At 30.9% G+C, this 20,180-nt stretch overlaps 1 protein-coding gene across 4 annotated transcripts in view; it reads left to right on the forward strand.

The window, feature by feature from the left end:
• LOC111031211 (apoptosis-stimulating of p53 protein 1-like) overlaps positions 1–6,835 on the forward strand; it is a 106,900-nt gene extending 100,065 nt beyond the window's left edge. For all 4 annotated transcript variants that reach the window (XM_022311065.1, XM_022311066.1, XM_022311063.1 and 1 more), the window contains 5 exons: positions 749–909; positions 1,215–1,348; positions 3,570–3,736; positions 4,217–4,416; positions 6,768–6,835. In XM_022311065.1, the coding sequence (XP_022166757.1) occupies positions 749–909; positions 1,215–1,348; positions 3,570–3,736; positions 4,217–4,416; positions 6,768–6,812 (707 nt within the window). In that variant the 3' untranslated portion in view covers positions 6,813–6,835. The remainder of the gene's footprint in view (positions 1–748; positions 910–1,214; positions 1,349–3,569; positions 3,737–4,216; positions 4,417–6,767) is intronic.
• Positions 6,836–20,180: the final 13,345 nt, after the last annotated feature.

The following is a 20,180-nucleotide window of genomic DNA, read 5'->3' on the forward strand; positions in this document are numbered from 1 at the left end:
AAAAAAAAAAAAAAAAAAAAAATGTTTATAATGTAACTATAATTTTATATATTAATTATTACTTTTATTTCAGAGTTATTTTTATATTATTTTATCTGTTTTTGTTAGGTTTTACTACACTTATTTAGTTTTTATCTGATATGTTTTCTTTATATAATTTGTAAAAGGGTATATACCCGTTGATATACAACATAAATAAATAAATAAATAAATAAATAAATAAATAATATATCAATATATTGTATTAGGTATAGATTTCCAATTCGCCAAAGGTTCGTTAGTGTAGACATTGATATCGTAACGTATCCTGTGGTCGGTAGTTGATACTGTATATTATAGCACTAATTTGAAGACTTCTAATCATTTACATAGTCGTTACTCGTTAATTAATTTCGTTAATCCACCGATTTTATAAGATAATATGCCAGTTGAGAGTTAACTTCTCAATACATCTTTCAACTATATTGGATATAAATTGTATCGTTGCATTCAGTGCAAATTTATACGATTTTACCTGATATTACATCGATAAATTCTAAGGACGATAGAACTGTAAGTTCTTTATTAATATTTTATCGCAAAATAATAATATATAGTCGATAAATAGAGTTACATATAATATGGTCAAAATAATGTCCTCCGATTACGTATTTTTGTGGCTTATCGATTTGTGATATATTGAATATCATTTTGCATTTATGCGTCATTAGTCATTACACTTTAAGTAATATTTCGTGTGTGTTTGCAGTGGAATGCAGAAACAGGTTGGTGGTGCGGAAAAAAGGCAACCTCAAGGAGTCGGGCGGTAGCATCGGTCACAAGCGACGTGTATCGTTCGATCCGCTCGCGTTGCTGTTGGACGCCTCGTTGGAGGGTGAACTAGAGCTGGTTATGCGAACCGCTGAACAAGTGAGTGTGCTTGCAAATTATTATTATTATTATTACTACTATATAATATATATGTGTGACTCGGCCGTGAAGGGGTTTCATATTCGTCTTTTTTTATTTCCGAGATATTATATGAATTTCGGACTTAAAATCGTGACCGATGGTTAAGAGGATGTGGACGGGGAGTAGGGTATAATAGACCATTCATTTGTGTATATATATTTATATAACAGTAATAATATGTACTCTGAATTACTCTCTGAAAGACAACTTTTTATTATGTAGGTAAATTGTTTATTAACGTCACCGTATGTCATGTGTTTTAGGTGGGAGATCCGAGCGCGGCTAATGACGAAGGAATAACTGCGCTACACAATGCCATATGTGCCGGCCATATAGACATTGTTAAGTTCTTAGTTAAGTTTGGCTGTGATGTAAATGCTCAAGACTCCGATGGATGGTGAGTACAAAATTATTATCATAATGTTAACTTCGTCTGTTATGCTTGGAAGTACGAATTTGAATTCTCACTTCCTATAATACTGGGGAAATCATACCTACTTGCCATCCCACTGGAAAACATACAATTTCATTATTTTCATAAATATTAACAATCTTTTACTAATGATATCACTATAGTAATACCATAAGTGTCACGTAACTCGTGAGTATATATATAATACATTGATAGTTATTTAATTATCTAAATGGAATTTAATTTTGTTGGTTCTAATTCACTTTTTTATCATTAATTGTTGTATCACAACCCTACATTTTAAAAAGTGTGCTTCGTTCTAACTGTATACACATCATTAAGAGCAATTAATAATTACCAAATATTAATTACTAACTAGCATGTCAAAATACCTAATGCTTACCAGCAGATACCAAACATCACTGAAATAGCAAATGGCTGAGTCCAATATATTTGAGAGCCATTAAGCTAAACTATTGTAAAAATTATTTTTATTAAATAAAAGTTGAAAAAAAATTAATAACAATAAATGGAAAAAATAAATCAACTTCTGAACGTACGTCGTAATACGCCCTCCTTATAGTTCAGAATGGTTTTGTACTATTATAAAAGGTCGTAGAATGGTGGCGATCGTGTCTGCTCATGTGGGCGGATGGTCGAAGAATAGTTAAAGGTTCATATTACGACAGTTTTTACCTGTAAACATGTTGAGGGTAAACCCGCATGTCACTTTTTCCGTGGAAGCCCATTTTCTTAAAAACGTGTCTACATACCCGCCGCCCTTCGCGCGTTCTATACTCAGTCTTGTGTGTTTTTTCTGTGCGTTATGAAAAATCTGGTATTTATAAACATCGTCCAAGGACCTTGAAGTTCTAAAGGAAACAATTCATACAGAAATTCTAAGAAATGCTCAAAGGGGTTGTAACATAATGTTTAATAGTATATAAAAAATAAAATGTTTCTAGCTAAAATTGTTTTTTTTTTGTAACGAAATATATTTTTAATTTGAGTCATGTTTATAAGGTTTGTGTGCCTAGCGAAAATATCAATATTATATTGTTTACTTATTGGAAGTTCTGATGACGGCTTGTCGTTAATATTTGCATTGTTCGAGCAACTCATTTTATATTTACATATTTATGCGTTTTTTCTATTATAATAATTTATTGACATTGCTAGTTAATGAAAAATCAAGTTAACAAAAATTGAAATGTTCCCATCTGCAGATATTATTTTATAATTAATAAATCTAAAGTAATATTTTGCAACGTGCGTAATAATCTTTCTACTTAATCATTTTTAATTAATCTGTGTCCATTAGCACGATGAAAAAATAATTCTCCTTCTAGCTGTTCTGCAAATACAAAATTGATATTTCCCCAGCCATTCATATATAATAATATAGTATATTAAGTATTAATAGTAATTAAATGATTAAATTACGTGCTAAACCTATGTATTATTGGATTATTATTATATTATTGTACCGAGCGCGCATTTGTTGGATTAAAGTTACATAACACGCGTACATAGGTATAACGACTTATATTAAACCTATTAACGAACACAATAAGCTGTGAATATATATATATATACTTTATAATTAAGTTATTAAAACTCGTCGTGCAGTTCTTTTAGTCGAACCGTTAAAAATCGATAAGTCTCGCAAGTCTTTGTAGTGTGTATAGTCACTACGCCGTAGGTTTATACAAAACTCCATCGTCGTATACCAGCTAATATATAAGTGTTTCCACCAAGAATTTTATTACAAAATTGAATTCCTTATTTATAACGAAAAAATAATTCAAACTCCGCATAAAACACTATTTCATAAACTTGAAAGTTGTATGCATTCGTGCGACAAATCATATTTATATACACAGTATTTTATGAAGTCTGTTTTCACGCTCGCTGGTTGCTATAATACGACACTTTATGCACGCTGCACTTGCAATACTGCAGTTGACAATAATTATAATATAATATTACGTCATGACGAGTTGCGTCCGCGCGTTGCACGTCGAGTTGCGCGTCGTCGTAGGTACTTCAGTGACCTGTCTTCGAATATATGTAGCTAAGTATTTAATTATTATTACACGGGTCCCTGCGGGCGTGATACTATATTCAAGACGTGTATAGACTGATGTCTAAGGGAAATCATAATTCATATTCATTAACGAATGCTTAATTTGTCTGATGCCCACAGGACGCCGTTACACTGTGCCGCCAGCTGTAACAACCTCGCCATGGTCCGATTCCTGGTAGAGCACGGGGCGTGCATATTCGCCACCACGTTGTCAGACCAGGAGACGGCCGCCGAAAAGTGCGAGGAGGACGAAGAGGGTTTTGACGGATGTTCAGAGTTTCTTTACAGTGAGTTGAATAATGTCTTTGTTTTAATTTTTAATTACTTCGCTTTATTGTAACACCCCCCCACCCAACAAACAAAAAACCTATTATTAACATCATGACGCAATTCTGCGTACGCCTTGAGAATAACTGAGATATTTTATCCGAATACAAAAAGATTTTTATTTAATATACTTATTATGTTATGCATGTATATAATATTATATATATAACTATATAAAGGATCATACTAATTACCACCAATATAAACACTTCAAAATTATAAAATTTACCGTTTATAATAAATAGTATTGATATCGTTTATTAAAAACAAAAGTATGCATATTGTATTGTATTAATTTTAATAGTGCGTCTTCCAAAACCCCCAGTAACTTAATAAATACTATACATACCCATGTTAAATATATTATGGAATCCATATTTATAAGACGTTTATCAAAATGTACATCGTGTATACTCAATATTGTGAAACGATGTCTACAGGCGTTCAAGAGAAGTTAGGCATAATGAACAATGGTGCGGTGTACGCGGTTTTCGGTTACGAGGCGCACAACCAGGACGAGTTGACTTTCGACGACGGCGACAGGATCGTCGTACTACGGAAGGGCGACGACACCGAACGAGAATGGTGGTGGTCGAGGATTGACGACCGCGAAGGATACGTGCCGCGAAATTTGCTAGGGGTGAGTTTTTCTTCTTTTTAACATGCACACGCACTCTAAAATATGTCTGAAATATACGGATTAACAGAAAAACGATTCCTTATAGTAAATTTATACATATATATATATATATCATAATGTTTTTAATTGTGTACGTATATAACAGTATGAAGTCATGTACGACGATTGGTGATATGGTTCTACGAGAAATAACTAGTTTTGCGCTGAAACGTTTTTTACTAATTCCACATGTACTGTAACCTGCTGAATTTTATCTATATTTGTATGCGTATTTATTGTCCGTTCAATTATACATCGTTATTGTATTAATGTACTAACGTCTAGTCAAAAGCGTCATGTCATTGTGTCATGTGTTCTGAAGCCGAGAAAATATAGTACGCTACCTACATAATATATTATGCATGCATACGTTTGTGCACAAATCAAATATGTCCGTTGATTTCTATTTCGAAGTAAATAAAAAAAACTATTTAGTTCATATTAATTGTATGAAAAGATAAATGAATAAAATTATGCCTGACTGCTAGACGTATTGTTAACTTTTATCATCGACATTTCAATACCAAATCGATATCTGCAATATACAGATTAATGTTATCTGAATGAATAAAAAAACAACTATGATATGAAACACATAAAAAAATGCTGTGTCGGTTCGGATCTCAATCAACCTTCATTACTGTGGTCTGTGGGGAGGGTGTATCGAAACACGCGTTGGAATCTCACCGACTCAGCGCAATCGTTGAATCAATATCATAATATTTTAATTGGTTTATTAATTTTAATTAAAATATTTTAATGATTATTGTTGCATGCGACATTTTTGCCGTTTGACGTTATTATAATATATATACATAATGTATTTTAAAGCTTCCCACTAAAACATACCAAGTGAATACAGCTGATTCGATTCTAACCTTCTAAGATACCGTTGCATATCATCTGTATTTTATGTAAACCAGATTGTTATAAAATTACCGATTTTTTTCGATCGTGATGAATGAATTACATGGAGGTGAATTAAAAACCAATTTATTCGGGCCAAATCAATTTAATAAAGTACAATTTCAGTCGCTGTACCTATTGTATATGTGTATGGAGATAGCACGTTGTTAATTATATTATAATAGGCACATTAAAATACAAACCACGTGCTCCACTAATAGATTTTCTTTAAGAAATAAATAAAAAAAATTCGTTTCTTTTTAAACTAAGTGTAATAATCGAGTACAAAATGGAAATAATTTTACCACCAGAGTGCCATGATTGTGTTGTGGACCCCGTCCAATAATTTTTAGTCTTAAAAGTGGAATTTGCAATTATTTTTCTGGCTGTATCTTATCATAGATATACTATGCGCTATGTACTAGGGATAAGGTTTGATTTTAAATTTATATTCTTACTGAAAAAAGATAAATAAATATTTAATAATATTTGTTCACTATTCGATAAAAATATAAAATGTAGATTAACGTAATTTTTCAACTCCATAATACATTTTTGAGGAAAATAGGTTTAAAAAAATGTATACGTTTCCCTTTTCAGTCGTGTCATTAACCTACATATCAATTATTGCCTAGGTATATATTATTATGTATTTTAAATAATATTGTTAGGTTATAAAATAAGCTCGTGGTTAGTAACGTATTACGAAACGGACTCCCTTAATATAGTCTGCAACGAACATTTCTTTCGCACCGCCGAATCCAACCACGTCCCACACGTATACATAATAATAATCGTGGGCATGCAACTGAGTGTAGTAGGTTAATCCGTGCGTGCACGTATAAATGTGTGTGTGTGTGTGTGTGTGTGTGTGTGTGTGTGTGTGTGTGTTAGCGGTAGCTCCGGAGCTAGATCTTATGGTGGGTGGAGGGCAAAGGCCTGCACACAACTCTATTACAGGTTATGACGTTATGTTATTATATTTCTAGGATTTATCACTAGCAGGTGAAGAAGTCTGCTTATCTAATTTCATGATAAACTTAACCGTTTACATAGTATTATCCAGTTCTTTACGATTCCTTAAACTGCTCTTAACTCCGAACTCAATAGCATTTCCAAATCAGTATAGTGAAATTATAGTAAGCAATAAGAAGCAATGTTATGATTGTGGTGGTGGTGGGGGTGGATGGGGGGTGTGTTTAGTAGGTAGAGGTAATGTCCCATTTGTACCCCTCCCCCCTGCCGTTAATCTAACAGTGACGTGTGCGCATGCATTATGTATGTACGGAATTGAATTTAAAGCATTTCTCGTGTACGCGGTAACTGATGGGACTGCTATTACACGCAGCGAAACTGTATATTATGCGGTGTAATGGACGGGCGTTTGTTGTTTTTTCGTTTTTCAGCTTTACCCGAGAGTGATCGGTGGCAAAAAATCGGTGACCGAATGACAATCCGCTTCGGTGGCAACAGCGATATCACCGGGACCCGTCAAGAAGCTGATCGATTCTTGGGTCCCGCCGACATCATATCATACAACGATATCATTCTTATTATGTTAGACTTTCTCATATCTATAACGTTATTATATATATTATTATTATTATTATTATTATTATTATTATTATTATTATTATTATCATTATGATTATTTTTTACAATTTCTTTTTGACTTATTGTTTTTTTTTCACATGGAAAACACACTTCATTTATTTATTTATTATTTCTATAATTATCATTATTATTATTATTATTATTATTATTATTATTATTTTGTTGTAATTTAAGACCAAAGTTTATTTATGCGTTTTGACCATGACAAATTTTATGAAAGCATTATCGCGGTGTATATGTATCGTATAGTAATTTTATAATAATTTAGTTGACGAAAAAAACTTAACATTTAAAATGCATGTATATTCTTATTCAAACATTGAAAAGTTCACGCGCTCGAGAACGTGACATATATATTATATAATACTGTATTCACAGTGAACGTGAATAAATTGTTTTTGGATGTTTTTTCATTTATTTATTTTTTGTTTTCCTAAGTGTTTTCACGTTTATACGAGTACATTAAACTAAACATCATCATATTTGTAACATATAGTATTTTGACTAAAGAATTTTTTTTTCTAAAATTGTGATGTATAAAAATAGTATAAAACGTATTTCTTTCTTTGTTGTTTATCCAATATTATTGTTATTGAAATAAATTTTTATTATTATACGATCGAGTTACAATATACGAGTATCAAAATGAGTGCCAAGTGGCATAAATAATAGCAGTATACTACAATTATTATTATTAAAAGTAGTAGTATTACCTATTATTATTATCATGTGCAGCATCGCTACTATAATATAACTATAACGAGTGAAGAAAGAATACGTTTTTATGACAACTTGAACGAAATAATTTATTTCATCCCGGTTCTTGTACTTATTTCTCTAAATATTTATTATTTACCGAAGAAAAATATAATGTGATAGTTGTATAAATATATTCGTGTTTTGACGTCGATGGAGAGGAGAGCTCATCGATTGTGTTTGGAACCACCCAGGCGCAACGCGATCGAAAATTGACGGAGACGAGGAAAATAATAATAGCAATAAAAATGGACGACTTTAAACTCGCCGTTTTTATCGAAAAAAACTTTTGACGATGCGAACAATTTCGAAAGGTAGGTGCTTCCTGTATATTTTTATGCTTCACCCGATTTCACGGGGTCCCCGAAAACATTAAACAACAACGCAAACCGGAATAATTAAGAAAAAAAATTAATTTTACTCACGAAATGTGACTTAAACATTCGCATAGATAACATACCATAGACCATGGAAGGTATTTGCTTTGTACGAGTTAGGTATTCGAAACGCAGTGTTTTTCACAAAATGCGTGGGGATCGTATAAACAATTTTAATGTTATGTTGTGCCCGCCAATTTTATAACCCGAAATTCCGACGACCACGTGTACAGTGGTCAGAAAAAAACCTCGACCCAATATTTACATTTTTTATCATCGACGTGTGTACGTGTGAAAGATCACGTGGCATCCGCAATGAAACAATTACGAATGTCACGGGCGCACTGCCGACAATAGCTGTGGCGTGGCTGTTGCTGTAAGGGGCGTGCGACGAAAAAATTATCACTATTAACTACTTTGGCAACGGCTGAGTGCAATTCCGTGTCGGCGTCATTAACATTGTATGGTATTATTATATTATATCGGGTATTATTTTTATGTGTTAAATATATTGGGATACAGGACGAGCTGCAGCCCGCCGGAAGTGAACGACGCTGTTGTAGTGTTAATCTGACGTGCCGCAGATTCGACAAGTGCTCTGCCGCACCATCGCTCGTGTTAGAACATCACGTGTGTATACATTGCAGTCCATTATAATGTCTACACCATAATAAATAATGTATTGTATACAGTATTATAGCTACATGGCGGATAGGTTTATTCATCTGCCTGATTTAAAAAAAAAAAAATCAAACGACACGACAATAAAATAAAATTATTGTATCTAATTTTGGTGCAGCTACACCGACCGTTTACCGGACAATTTTTCAAACAACATTTCACAAAATTCTATTTCCTATGACAAATCCATGTGGATAATGGGTTGAGGATTTGACGTGTGGGATGCACAGAGAGATTTCTGGTGGTTGAAGGTGGAGCAAAAAACCATTCAATTAGAATTCCTATCTGCATTCGAGTTTTTAAGGGTGTCTATGTCGAGACGATTTTAATTTATCACGAAACTGCTTTTACAATCTCTCGTTTCGACATGTCGCCCGGATTTCGAAAAGATATGTTTGACGCCTGATTCAACTTTTGACGCTCAGAGATAATAACTGATCGGTGTTAAAAATGTGTAAATAAAAAAATTCTATCAACAACAAACGATACGAAAATATATTATGTGTTTATATAGTATCGGGTTGTCATATCTTCAGAAAATATTAAGAAAAAAAATAGTGTCATGGCGATATACGCTGTCTAGGTAGGCACCCTTAAAAAGTCAAGTTCAAAAAAAAGATAAAGAGGTTTTTAACTTAACCAACCATAGTTCATTAGTTTCGTCATTTAAAAATAGATCACGGCCTACATATTGTGTTGACAATTAGTTTTATAACTTTTAAGTATGTTAAAGTGCTGATATTTCTATTGTAATAATACCGGATTAAACTATGTAAAGAATGATTCACCTAACCATACTCCTCCAATTTTCTTTATTAATGAAATTATTCAGATTATGGTTTTAAAATTTTTAAGTGTACTCAAAGACTATTTTTTAGTGAACAAATAGAGTGTCCCGTGGTGACTCAAACTTCTATTTTTTAAATGGGATCCTCCCTATCGAATATAATTTACCGTGTTTTTCTAAAATTGTTGAAGTATCAGAATCAAAATTGAAACTGTTAGTTTTTGAGTTATTTAACTTTATCCGTGATAAATTATAATGAGTTTAGAAGATGCGGGGGTTATGGTGATTTAAAAATCTTGGTAATTAATATTAATCTATCAGCACTATGATAACATTATGAAGTATAATAAATACTTGATCCAAAATGATATCTGTTATACGTTTTTCTAAAACAACTTTTAAGGACTATTATATAAACATTTTAATAACTGAAAAACTACTTGCATTTTATCATCGTACCCAATTTTGGGTATATAAAAATTTTCAAAAATATATCTACTAAATAATTTACGGTAAAAATAAAGGGGGAAGTGTTCTCATTTGAAAAGTTTGCATCACCACATGACACTGCTGAAGTAGAACTAAAAATTTCGAGAATTTTAAAAGAAGGTCATTAAGCATATTTAAGGATTCCAAAAATCAGATTTTAAATATTTGCATCATTAAATAAAAAAGGGTCGTCAGCATGGATGAATCACCCTGTATACATAGTTCGTAGCTAATAAAAATATACATTCCGGGAATTTTATGTATGCATAAACCTGCCACATTTCGGAGTTTTATTCATTTTTTTTTCTTTTGCTGAACAAATATAATGTCTAATGTCTGGGCTTAATATTTTACTCCGCTTATCGATTACAAAAATACGACGGCTATTCGATGTTTGCGCCATGCCACTGTGGTATTACATATTATACAACTACGTAGGTAAGTTCCCATAAAAATATATTGTATCCATATATATATTTTTTAATAGTCACGCGTAAGACTCACAAGTGAAGATGAAAAAATCCGTGGCGAATGGTGAGCCACTTTTTTATAAATTTATTTTATACATAGGTTCAAGTAGTAGGATGGCGCTCGAGTTCACCGCTTGCTACCTAAACTTTTGGGTTACAACACTAAACGTATAGATAATACCCTTAAAAAACGTTTAACAAGAAGGTCACTGGGGAGCAAAGAAGAAGAATAAGAACAACGCGGGTTTTCATCGTAATATTATATTGGTATATAATGGCGATTTTTTTTTATGAGTGCTCATTGTTTCGAAAAATATTGGCCCTTTAGGATACATAATATTCAATTCTAAGTTTTTATTATTTTATTTCAACCGCTTGCCACTATCAACCATATTTCGGTCTTTATATTTCACAATTTTAATGTTTAGTTTTCAAACAAAATAAATACATATACGAGCTCAGTAAAGTTGTTCATTGGTGTGGGCGTACCTCGCTTGTTCGTTTAAATAAGCTTACAATTAGTAGTCATATTGATTATTAAAAATATTGTAGACAGCGCTCACTAAAATATAAAATACAATTCATGAACATTTTTTTGCTATATATACGAAACCTATAACGAGTGTACCTACTCATTAAATAGATTACTTCAATTGATGTGTTTAAGTTATACCCAATATTATTATAAAACATTATCGCATGTAACACACATCGTAAAAATATGCAAACATTGAAAATTATCCAAAACATTAAAATCATCATACAAAATACTTAAAAAATATATTTTTAAAATGTCTAAAAATGCGTTGATATAAAATGTCTAAATATATCTATAACTGTATTTTAATTTTTAATTACATTAAATGGAAGAAATATGGTTTTCCAAAAACAAATGTTGCCTATAAACATTCCCATTTCAGTCTGGTGGGTCATGTTGATTGGCCGCAGTCACTAATGTGTGCTGTGGTCGAGAACTGTCAATCATAGTAGACTCTCGGATGGTTACTGCCCTGGTTCTTTGCGACAAATTTTTGTTTCACTTAAAAAACATAAATTTCAACAGTACCAACCAAAATTAAAGCAATTTACAAAATAAAAAAATAAAAATAAATTGTTCCTCTAATATTTGAGATTATTTATCTTTAATTATTCATGTTGATGTATTCTTATTTGCGTTGCTAATTCATTGATTTCTAAATGTATTATAATTACAATTATTATTATATTTATATTAGTGTCTTTTCTTTAAAATTGTTTCAACTTGAATTTTCGTTGCCCTGATTTTATAAATTAGTATTTTCATAATTTTATTTTCTATTCCAGTCCCCGGTTGTATAGACTCAAACATAAATAATTCAAAAAGTGTTAAGGCAATTTCAAGAATATTGTATAAACTGTTGATTATTTCATTCTTATGCAGAAAAAAAAGTCAATGAGAAAAGGTTTATTGTACATAACTGAAATTGATTTGTTTCTTATGTTCATCTCATTGTCGACTTACAAACTGTACATTTCAAATTAACAATTAAACGTTTTACCAAGTATCTGGAAGAATCTAGAACTGAACATTCCTCTTGTGTTGATATTTTTTAATTCGAACGGAAGTGAGTAGTGACACAATCTTCTCCAGACTACGATTATTGAACTTAAAGACTTCTGATATATTTCAATGACTCTTGTTGCTAAATTATATTCTTCAACAAAAATAATTTTAATTGTGTTAGAAACTTTGACATCACTTTGATTACAACAACTTAATCGTTCAATTCACAGTTGCATTTGTCTGATGTTTTCATTAGTGAAAATAAACATGTATATTTCATAAAATACTACGACATATTTCCAATGAATGCTTTTCATTTATCCATTTTTTTGACATATTATAGATCTTGATATAATGTCTACGTCAACAAAAAAAGTTTTTTTTTTCGAGATATCCTGTTATTTTACAAATAATAATAAGGTGGCAAGGTGGCACTAATCGATAATATTTTATTTACACCAAGACATTTTTTTGCGTTTGGAAAACTTTATGTAGGTGCCTAGTATTTTTCATTTGTTCAAAAATATACTGATTATTTTTTTTCATCAGTTTCCTATTTGGATTCTTGTCATAAAGGCGCTTACACTTTACAGCTATAATTGCATGCACCAGTTGCGTATTATTAATTTATAATTCAAACTCGACTTAATCATATCAATTCTATATTGGTCTGTATCTGTGTTTTATTAAAATCATTAATTTATTATTCGTAATTAAATATAAAATGAAAGCGGTTCCTAATTATTTCATTCCCAGTTGCTTTGAGTAATATTGCATTAGGTCGTTAGTTGTTATACATTATATATTATATTTAATTACGATTTTGATGCATTTAAACTTTAAACATACCAATCATAATATTATTATGACGGGGAAAGTGTACCGATGACAGATGTGCAGCTGAATTGCCGATTTAGAACGCCGTGTTACCAAAACTGTATTATTCAAATGTGTCAAAAATATAAAAAAATACCGAACAAGGACCAAGACCATTTAGCCGAATCTAATCTTAAGAGTGAAATATGTTTTGTTGAAGTTGGTTATCATATACCTGTATGTAGACATCGATTTTTGCAGCTCGTGCACAGTGCCAGTCGTAATACGGTGTATATATTAATAATAGGTATAATTTAAAAGGAGGAGATAAAATTACCTACCTATATAACTAAACTGCATCCTACCCTATCTCGTAGTAAACATATGCATACATACTATACTCGTGACGATTTTATATAATAAATATTTCAACAGTTTTTATTGAAAATCTAATAAAAACTATCAACTGAAAGACATATTTCCGTTAAATGACACTCATCTACATTATATTAATATCATTATTATTTCACATGTAAGCCCGGAGTACAATAGTCATAATGTGATATTATGGTTGCAGTAAACATTATATCGTTTAGGTATAGTATTGTTATAGATCATAATCATATCAGCCAATGGAAATAATATCTAAGAATAATATTCTGTGCTGTGCCATAATAACAGTAGTTATATGGTCGTGTAATATAACGATAATTAAAAAGAGTTAAAATTCTGTAATTGTGATTTAAGAGCTGAACTGCTATAACACAGAGTATATTTATCGTTAATAATAATATATTAAGGTGGCTTGGCGAAGTCGTAAGCTCAACTGTAGCAATGCTCTGAGTGGTACTTACCGGCAATCGTTGATAACACTTGGATGGGTGACCACCCTGGTTTTAAGCAACACACCCTTGCCACACATACAAACGTGTTCCAACCAACCTCTCCCCTCCACACAATTCCAGGCTAATGACCTCAGTAGTTGAAGCCTTAATCAAAAAAAAAAAAAATATTAGTATGATTAAGCCAATTCAAATATTACGTATCTTTTCTTTCCTTAAAAAAAAATCGAAGAATTTAGGGTTACCATTCATTAATTCAATTAATATAGTAAAATAGTTATCAATAATTTAGATTTAGATAATATTATGTCTTTAATTTAAAAATGGACTGAGACTACTTTCATCATAATATTATATTATTAAGACAATTACAACACTCTGGGGTTAGTTCAATCAAGTTAAATTAATTAAAATCTTACATTAATAAAATGAGACAAAAAGTAATAATTAATGATGCCTATAGTGATGACTGATGAGTTATTATCATAATATGTAGACAACTCAAAATTCCCTTTTAATGTGAATTCAATAAGCCTGCAAGACTCTATTCAACAACGTATTAGTTATTTATAAGATGAAAATAATATTTTAAGTAGTAAGTCACATAAATTCTGTTTGTGCTGTTTTGAAGACAAAGAAATACAATTAAATTACCATTGCGTAGTTATAAATTGTAGTACACGATTAGTTAAATATATTAATATTTCCTGGCCTTTATTAAGAACAGGTTTTAGTCAATTTCGCTCTTATTTTTTATTTATTCGTTTTTGGTATCAAACATAAAATAAATGTGCATGATTATATAAGTTTTAAACAGTTTTAAAAAAACAACTTATCTCGCTTAATATAAATAACCTACAGTTGTAATTCTTATTTATACACTAATTTCGTTTTCTTTTTTCTCTTTTCAATGATTCTCAGTATAAAATACTATTCTTTTTATTCATTTACTAAAAAATAAATATACATTTTTATAAATGTGATTATTTGAACTCTTATCTGCAGCACACCCTAAGGATTTGGATATCGTCCAACAAAATTTAAATTGTGTGTATATCAATAATATTACGTATTGCTTATTTGAATACATAAATCTTAATCATGATCAATATATAATTATCAGGGCGCATGCATCCCGATAGTATGCTATTTAAAAATGTACTCTACAGTTGATGATTTATTTGTTCATTGTGTACATGTTGACTAGTCATCATCTAATACAAATACGGGCGGGTAAAAGAAAAAGAAAATATAAAATGGTAATAATAATAATAATAATAATAATACCATCCGTAAAAGTTTTATGCGCCTATCTAACCCTATACTATACCAAAGAATCCAAATATATTATATTATTATGTATTGCTAGGTTTATTGAACAATGGGAAATCGAGTTCAGTGAGCGAAACGTCTCTCACTGTTTATCTAGGACGTTTCGTCGTGCAAATCTCCTCCATCAATAACATTTTTCCCATTGAATATTTTTTAAATAATTGTATTTTTCAAAATCACTATCGTATTATATCGGAGGTCCAGAATATTATTATTCGTGGTAACATTTTGGCTTATATAATATTGAAATAATACTGCGATGGGTGCAGTAGTGTACCTACATGGTTATTTACAAAATTCAATATTATTTAACCACCTGTAGTAGGTACATATAAGCGCTTGGGTTGCATGTTTATAATTCAGACATGGTGATGGTGTATATGGTATGCCTATTGGGCATTAGCCTTACATAATATTCGTAAACATGATGTGTATAGGTAGCTCACAGACAACCCACTCACACTCTGCGCAGTTGCGAGTGTGTGTACGCTCACATCTTGTACTATTATGATGTGTATCGAGGCACTAAGGTATAAAAACAACCGAAAACGAATAAGTTCATCGATTATTATGTTATCCACTCCGAAACGATAAACGGATGTACGTGCAAATCGATTTACGACTGTCTTGCAATGTTCCAACTTGAACGTTGTAAATTGTATTTTCAAACAAATCCTAGTTACCAAAACGTGAATTTGAAACTTATGATCAACTTTCTGCTTCATTGTATTCCTATATTATAGTATCCCTAGATTAACGTATTATTTGTCACTACTATAGTATATTATTTTATGCATAAATACACGGTGCGAACCATACAGGGATGTCATTTTTTAAATTTCTCATAGAAAAACCGATGAGAAAAAAACCAAAATGCATCATGTAAGAAATATATGTCATGCACACACGTATGTCTTATTAATATTTAATTTTTCTCAGAACGAGCCCGATTTGGATACCTATTGCAATAAGTAATAAGCTAATAACCATATTTTGTGTAATAGACACTTCTATTATACACGCAGTATCGCACTATAATTAAAATCTCCTTTAACTTGGTTTCTGATTCATACCAAACCAATTGGGCAGTCACAACTTAATAATATCATATTATTATATGGATTTTCCGTCACGTATAAATACCAAAATACACCAAGCATGAGAATTGCTCTTCTATATTTGATAGATTTTTACACAAACCTAAGGTATACGAGTACACTTACACCGACTTGCTGGTGAATTGAGGTACACTTGATCCAAAATACACCAAAAACCGTATTTTATAATTTATTGTTCATTTTTTCCCTGATGAAGTTGGCTAATACATTTAGTGTGTTATAAATAAAAGTAGGTTATATAGTACGATGATTGGGAATTGGATTACTCACAACAGTGGCTAAAAAAATGAATAACAAATTATAGATAAAATAAAAAAATAATATAAATTATTATTTTAATACCATATCATATCGAATAATGTGTATTATATTATGCAAACGTAAAACTGCTAGTTTATATACACCAATGTTATCTCCGCTTAGCTACGTGAGAGCAAACTCTTCAAGTTAGAAAAAATTATGTCAGCATGTGTAATTTAAATTGTATTTTTAATTACAGTACATGTTTTTTCCATCGTGTCTATCTACATCAATAAATTTTTCACTGTTATTAATATTTATTATTCAAGAAGAATGTTTAAAAGAAAAGCAAGGAAAAGTATAAATATAGTTAATTAATAATGTATTAGAGAGCCATAGTATTAAATTATTTTAATTTATAGTTCCTATTATTGTTTTTGCTCACCTCATTTTGAAAATTCAAAAAATTACAATTACAATTTGTTATTCTGAGATTAACAGAACTAATTTACAACATAATGATCTCAAGTCCTTAAGAATAAAATTATTCATTTTCATTATAAATATTTGAATAAGAATGTAAGCATTAAAGTTTTGACAGGAGGTGAATATAGGTGCAGTATTAAATATAAATAATTTGTAATATGAATTATGTACTAAAACAAACATGTTGAGAAACTCTTCATACATATCCATTCTTGTATTAAATATTCTAATAATATAAGTAATAGATATTTCGCTTAAATCAAAATATCCCAAAAAACCTAAGGATATAGCACTGTATGTATAACTTAATTAAAGTTTTCACTTTGCTAAATAATCTGCTACCTATATGATATGAGCACTGATGCTTAACTGTATGTGACTTCAGCCAGAGACTCGCGTTTTGGCGGAAACACGCGCCCTTTTTGAGAATTTCATTCCGCGTATATCGCTTGCCGGAAAGACGGAGACACGCAGTAAATAAATGTCTGTCTCTTGTAATAATAGTTACACATTACACGTTATACGCATTCGCCCGGAAGACGCACGTACAACTATTTTCTTTGAGTATTCTCAGCGGACGCATACCTAACCTAAGAAAGACCTGACTTCACCGTTCCAGCAACGGTATAGAACGCGACGAGTCATATGTCTGAAAGATTAATAAAATCGTTTGATTTCAAATTTATCACACATTTTCATTGTGATGTGTATTTTGAGTCTTTTAGTTTTTTTCAAACTCCCCACCTTAAATGTGCTTTAAAATTTTTTATTTTAGACTTTTAGAGGAAAACGATTTGATAGATTATAATATTGTCGAAATCAAATATATTTCAATTTTAATAATGCCGTTCAAAATTATAATAGCCAGGCCGTTCTAGGGAGGAGAGAGGATATAGTTTACGGGACATATTTCAATCGTAAAAATCGACCGATACGAATTGCGTTGAATTTCAAAATAATTTGCACAGACGCAAGCAGTTAAAATATATGTACCCATGTAATAAATACATATTGTTCACTGCAGAAACGAAGCTGTGGCTCTCGCAGTATGTAGGCAGGTAGGCTTAACAACACCCCTATAAAAGATACATTATATCAAGTAGGTCAACCTGGAAGCCAAGCTAAATAACAGAACGAGCGAGCCTACTGCATCGAACAAAACGTACTTATATGCTGGTCGATCGTACAATGATAATAATTATATTATATACTATTATTCTACACAATTATATAAATGCGGATTAAGAGGGATTTATGGCTGGCGAGGGTAGATATTAGTCTACCGATTATTTTCGATTCGGTAGCTGCAGTTCGTGGCTATAAAATGAGACTAGAATGACATTTTTTGTTGATCCTGGCCACAAAGTTTTAATGATCCAACAGTATAATAGTCGATGCTACGAAATTTGAAGCAAATACCATCAGCTAGGTACTTCTCCATCATCCTAGATGAAACTACTGAGTCAATTGTGATGACATTTTTGGTAAGGTTTTCTTTAAACATAATTTAATAATTATAATAAACATAATTTTAAATCATAAGGGATGCCTCGACGTTTCAAAAAAAAACATACATTTAATCTTAACCCTTTCTAAAATTAAGAAAAAAAATACGTTTTAAAGGTACAAATAAATACTTTGAAGCATTTGCAATATACACACATACCAAATTTAAATTAATTTCTGCAATAACACGAGTCTTTAAATTGTTTGAATGATTCAACTATAACATTGTAGGTACTGCAACAAACAGCGTAGGGGTGTTCGTTATGTGAATTGTGAAACAAACTACTATATTAAAATAATTGTATTTACAATTTACATGTACAAAATATTTTGTTTATGTTCGCTCTCTTTGTTATTATTATTAATATTGCTGTTATAATGTATTACATAACTGCGTTTGATTATATTCAGTGGTTAATCAAACATGTTTAATATTTTCGATGTTCGATGTTAATTTGTTAGTGGTATACTACTAAAAATATAAAATATTATTAAAAACATATTATTAACATTTTGGGACTTAGTTACGGCCACAAACAAAGAGCATTTACAAAGAACGTAAGAGGAGGTTTCGCACAAAAATGAATTTCGAAAGTTGGCCACAAACACTTGTCTTTTGTTAATTCGTAATATGGAACTAATGGAGGAATAAACGAAAATTAAATATTTCTGGTGTTACCATATTGACACATGAAATAAATTTTAAAGTTTTTTTTTGAAATTTCGAATCCAATCGACAAGCAAGAATATCACATATATAATTAACATTTCGAGTACAGACGTTGAGAGCAACAAATGCCATAGGTATCATAACTGTGACCAGTAAATTGATTAGATATAGACAAGATATATACATATTTGTCATATAATACCTAATATTTGACACATTTTGATATTGCATTACACAGTAATTTCTATGGTAAAAAAAATGGTGTATAAAATTGGCTATAATGTAGGCAAGTTGAATTATTCATTTTTGACATCGTACTAATTTGATATAATAAAAATGAAAAGCTGTTCGTCGGTAACCGCATCAATCGTGAACGGCTTGACCGATTTGGCTCATTTTTTTTATGTTCGTAATATTCAAATATTCCAATAAATATTTTAAGGAAAGAAACAATGGACAATTTTTCCCGAAAATTCGGGAAAAACTGAAAGGCCTTTTATTTAGTGGGAATTTAGTATGGTTATAAATGGTTGAAATTGGTTACACAGTATTATAATATAGTGAAAGTTGAAAATTATTTAAAATGAGTATATTTTAACTGGTTGCTGCTGGTTACATATAGTACAAGTGATCAGATATAATAATTTTATCTCATAGTTTTGATATTAGGTCACTTCATTTTTGTACCTCGTTGGTTTATCTAAAGTTAAGATTAAAAAACTACTGAACTGTTTTCAATAAAAAGTTATACCAAAAACTTCTTTGATACTTAGTTATCAGATACTTTATTTTTTCAATCGCTATACTCTAGGGCCTAGCTAGGTATCTAGCTAAAATGCAGTGGTCGGGAGTAGCGCGCTAATTGTAGCGACGCTACAGTAGCACGCTACTTTCGCTGTAGCGATTAACATAGCGTCGCTACAATTTATACGATGTAGCGAAACACTATAGCGCGCTAGAAATTTACGGTTAGCGTAGCGAAAATGTTCATTATTTCATCGCTACTTCTAACCTATTAATTTATTTATTATTTGGCTATTTCATGATAAAAATTATTATGATGTATGTTTATTTATTTAATTAAGATGACTA

Source organism: Myzus persicae, unplaced genomic scaffold, assembly GCF_001856785.1.
Source record: "Myzus persicae strain clone G006 unplaced genomic scaffold, MPER_G0061.0, whole genome shotgun sequence".
Classification (NCBI taxonomy): Eukaryota; Metazoa; Arthropoda; class Insecta; order Hemiptera; family Aphididae; genus Myzus; species Myzus persicae.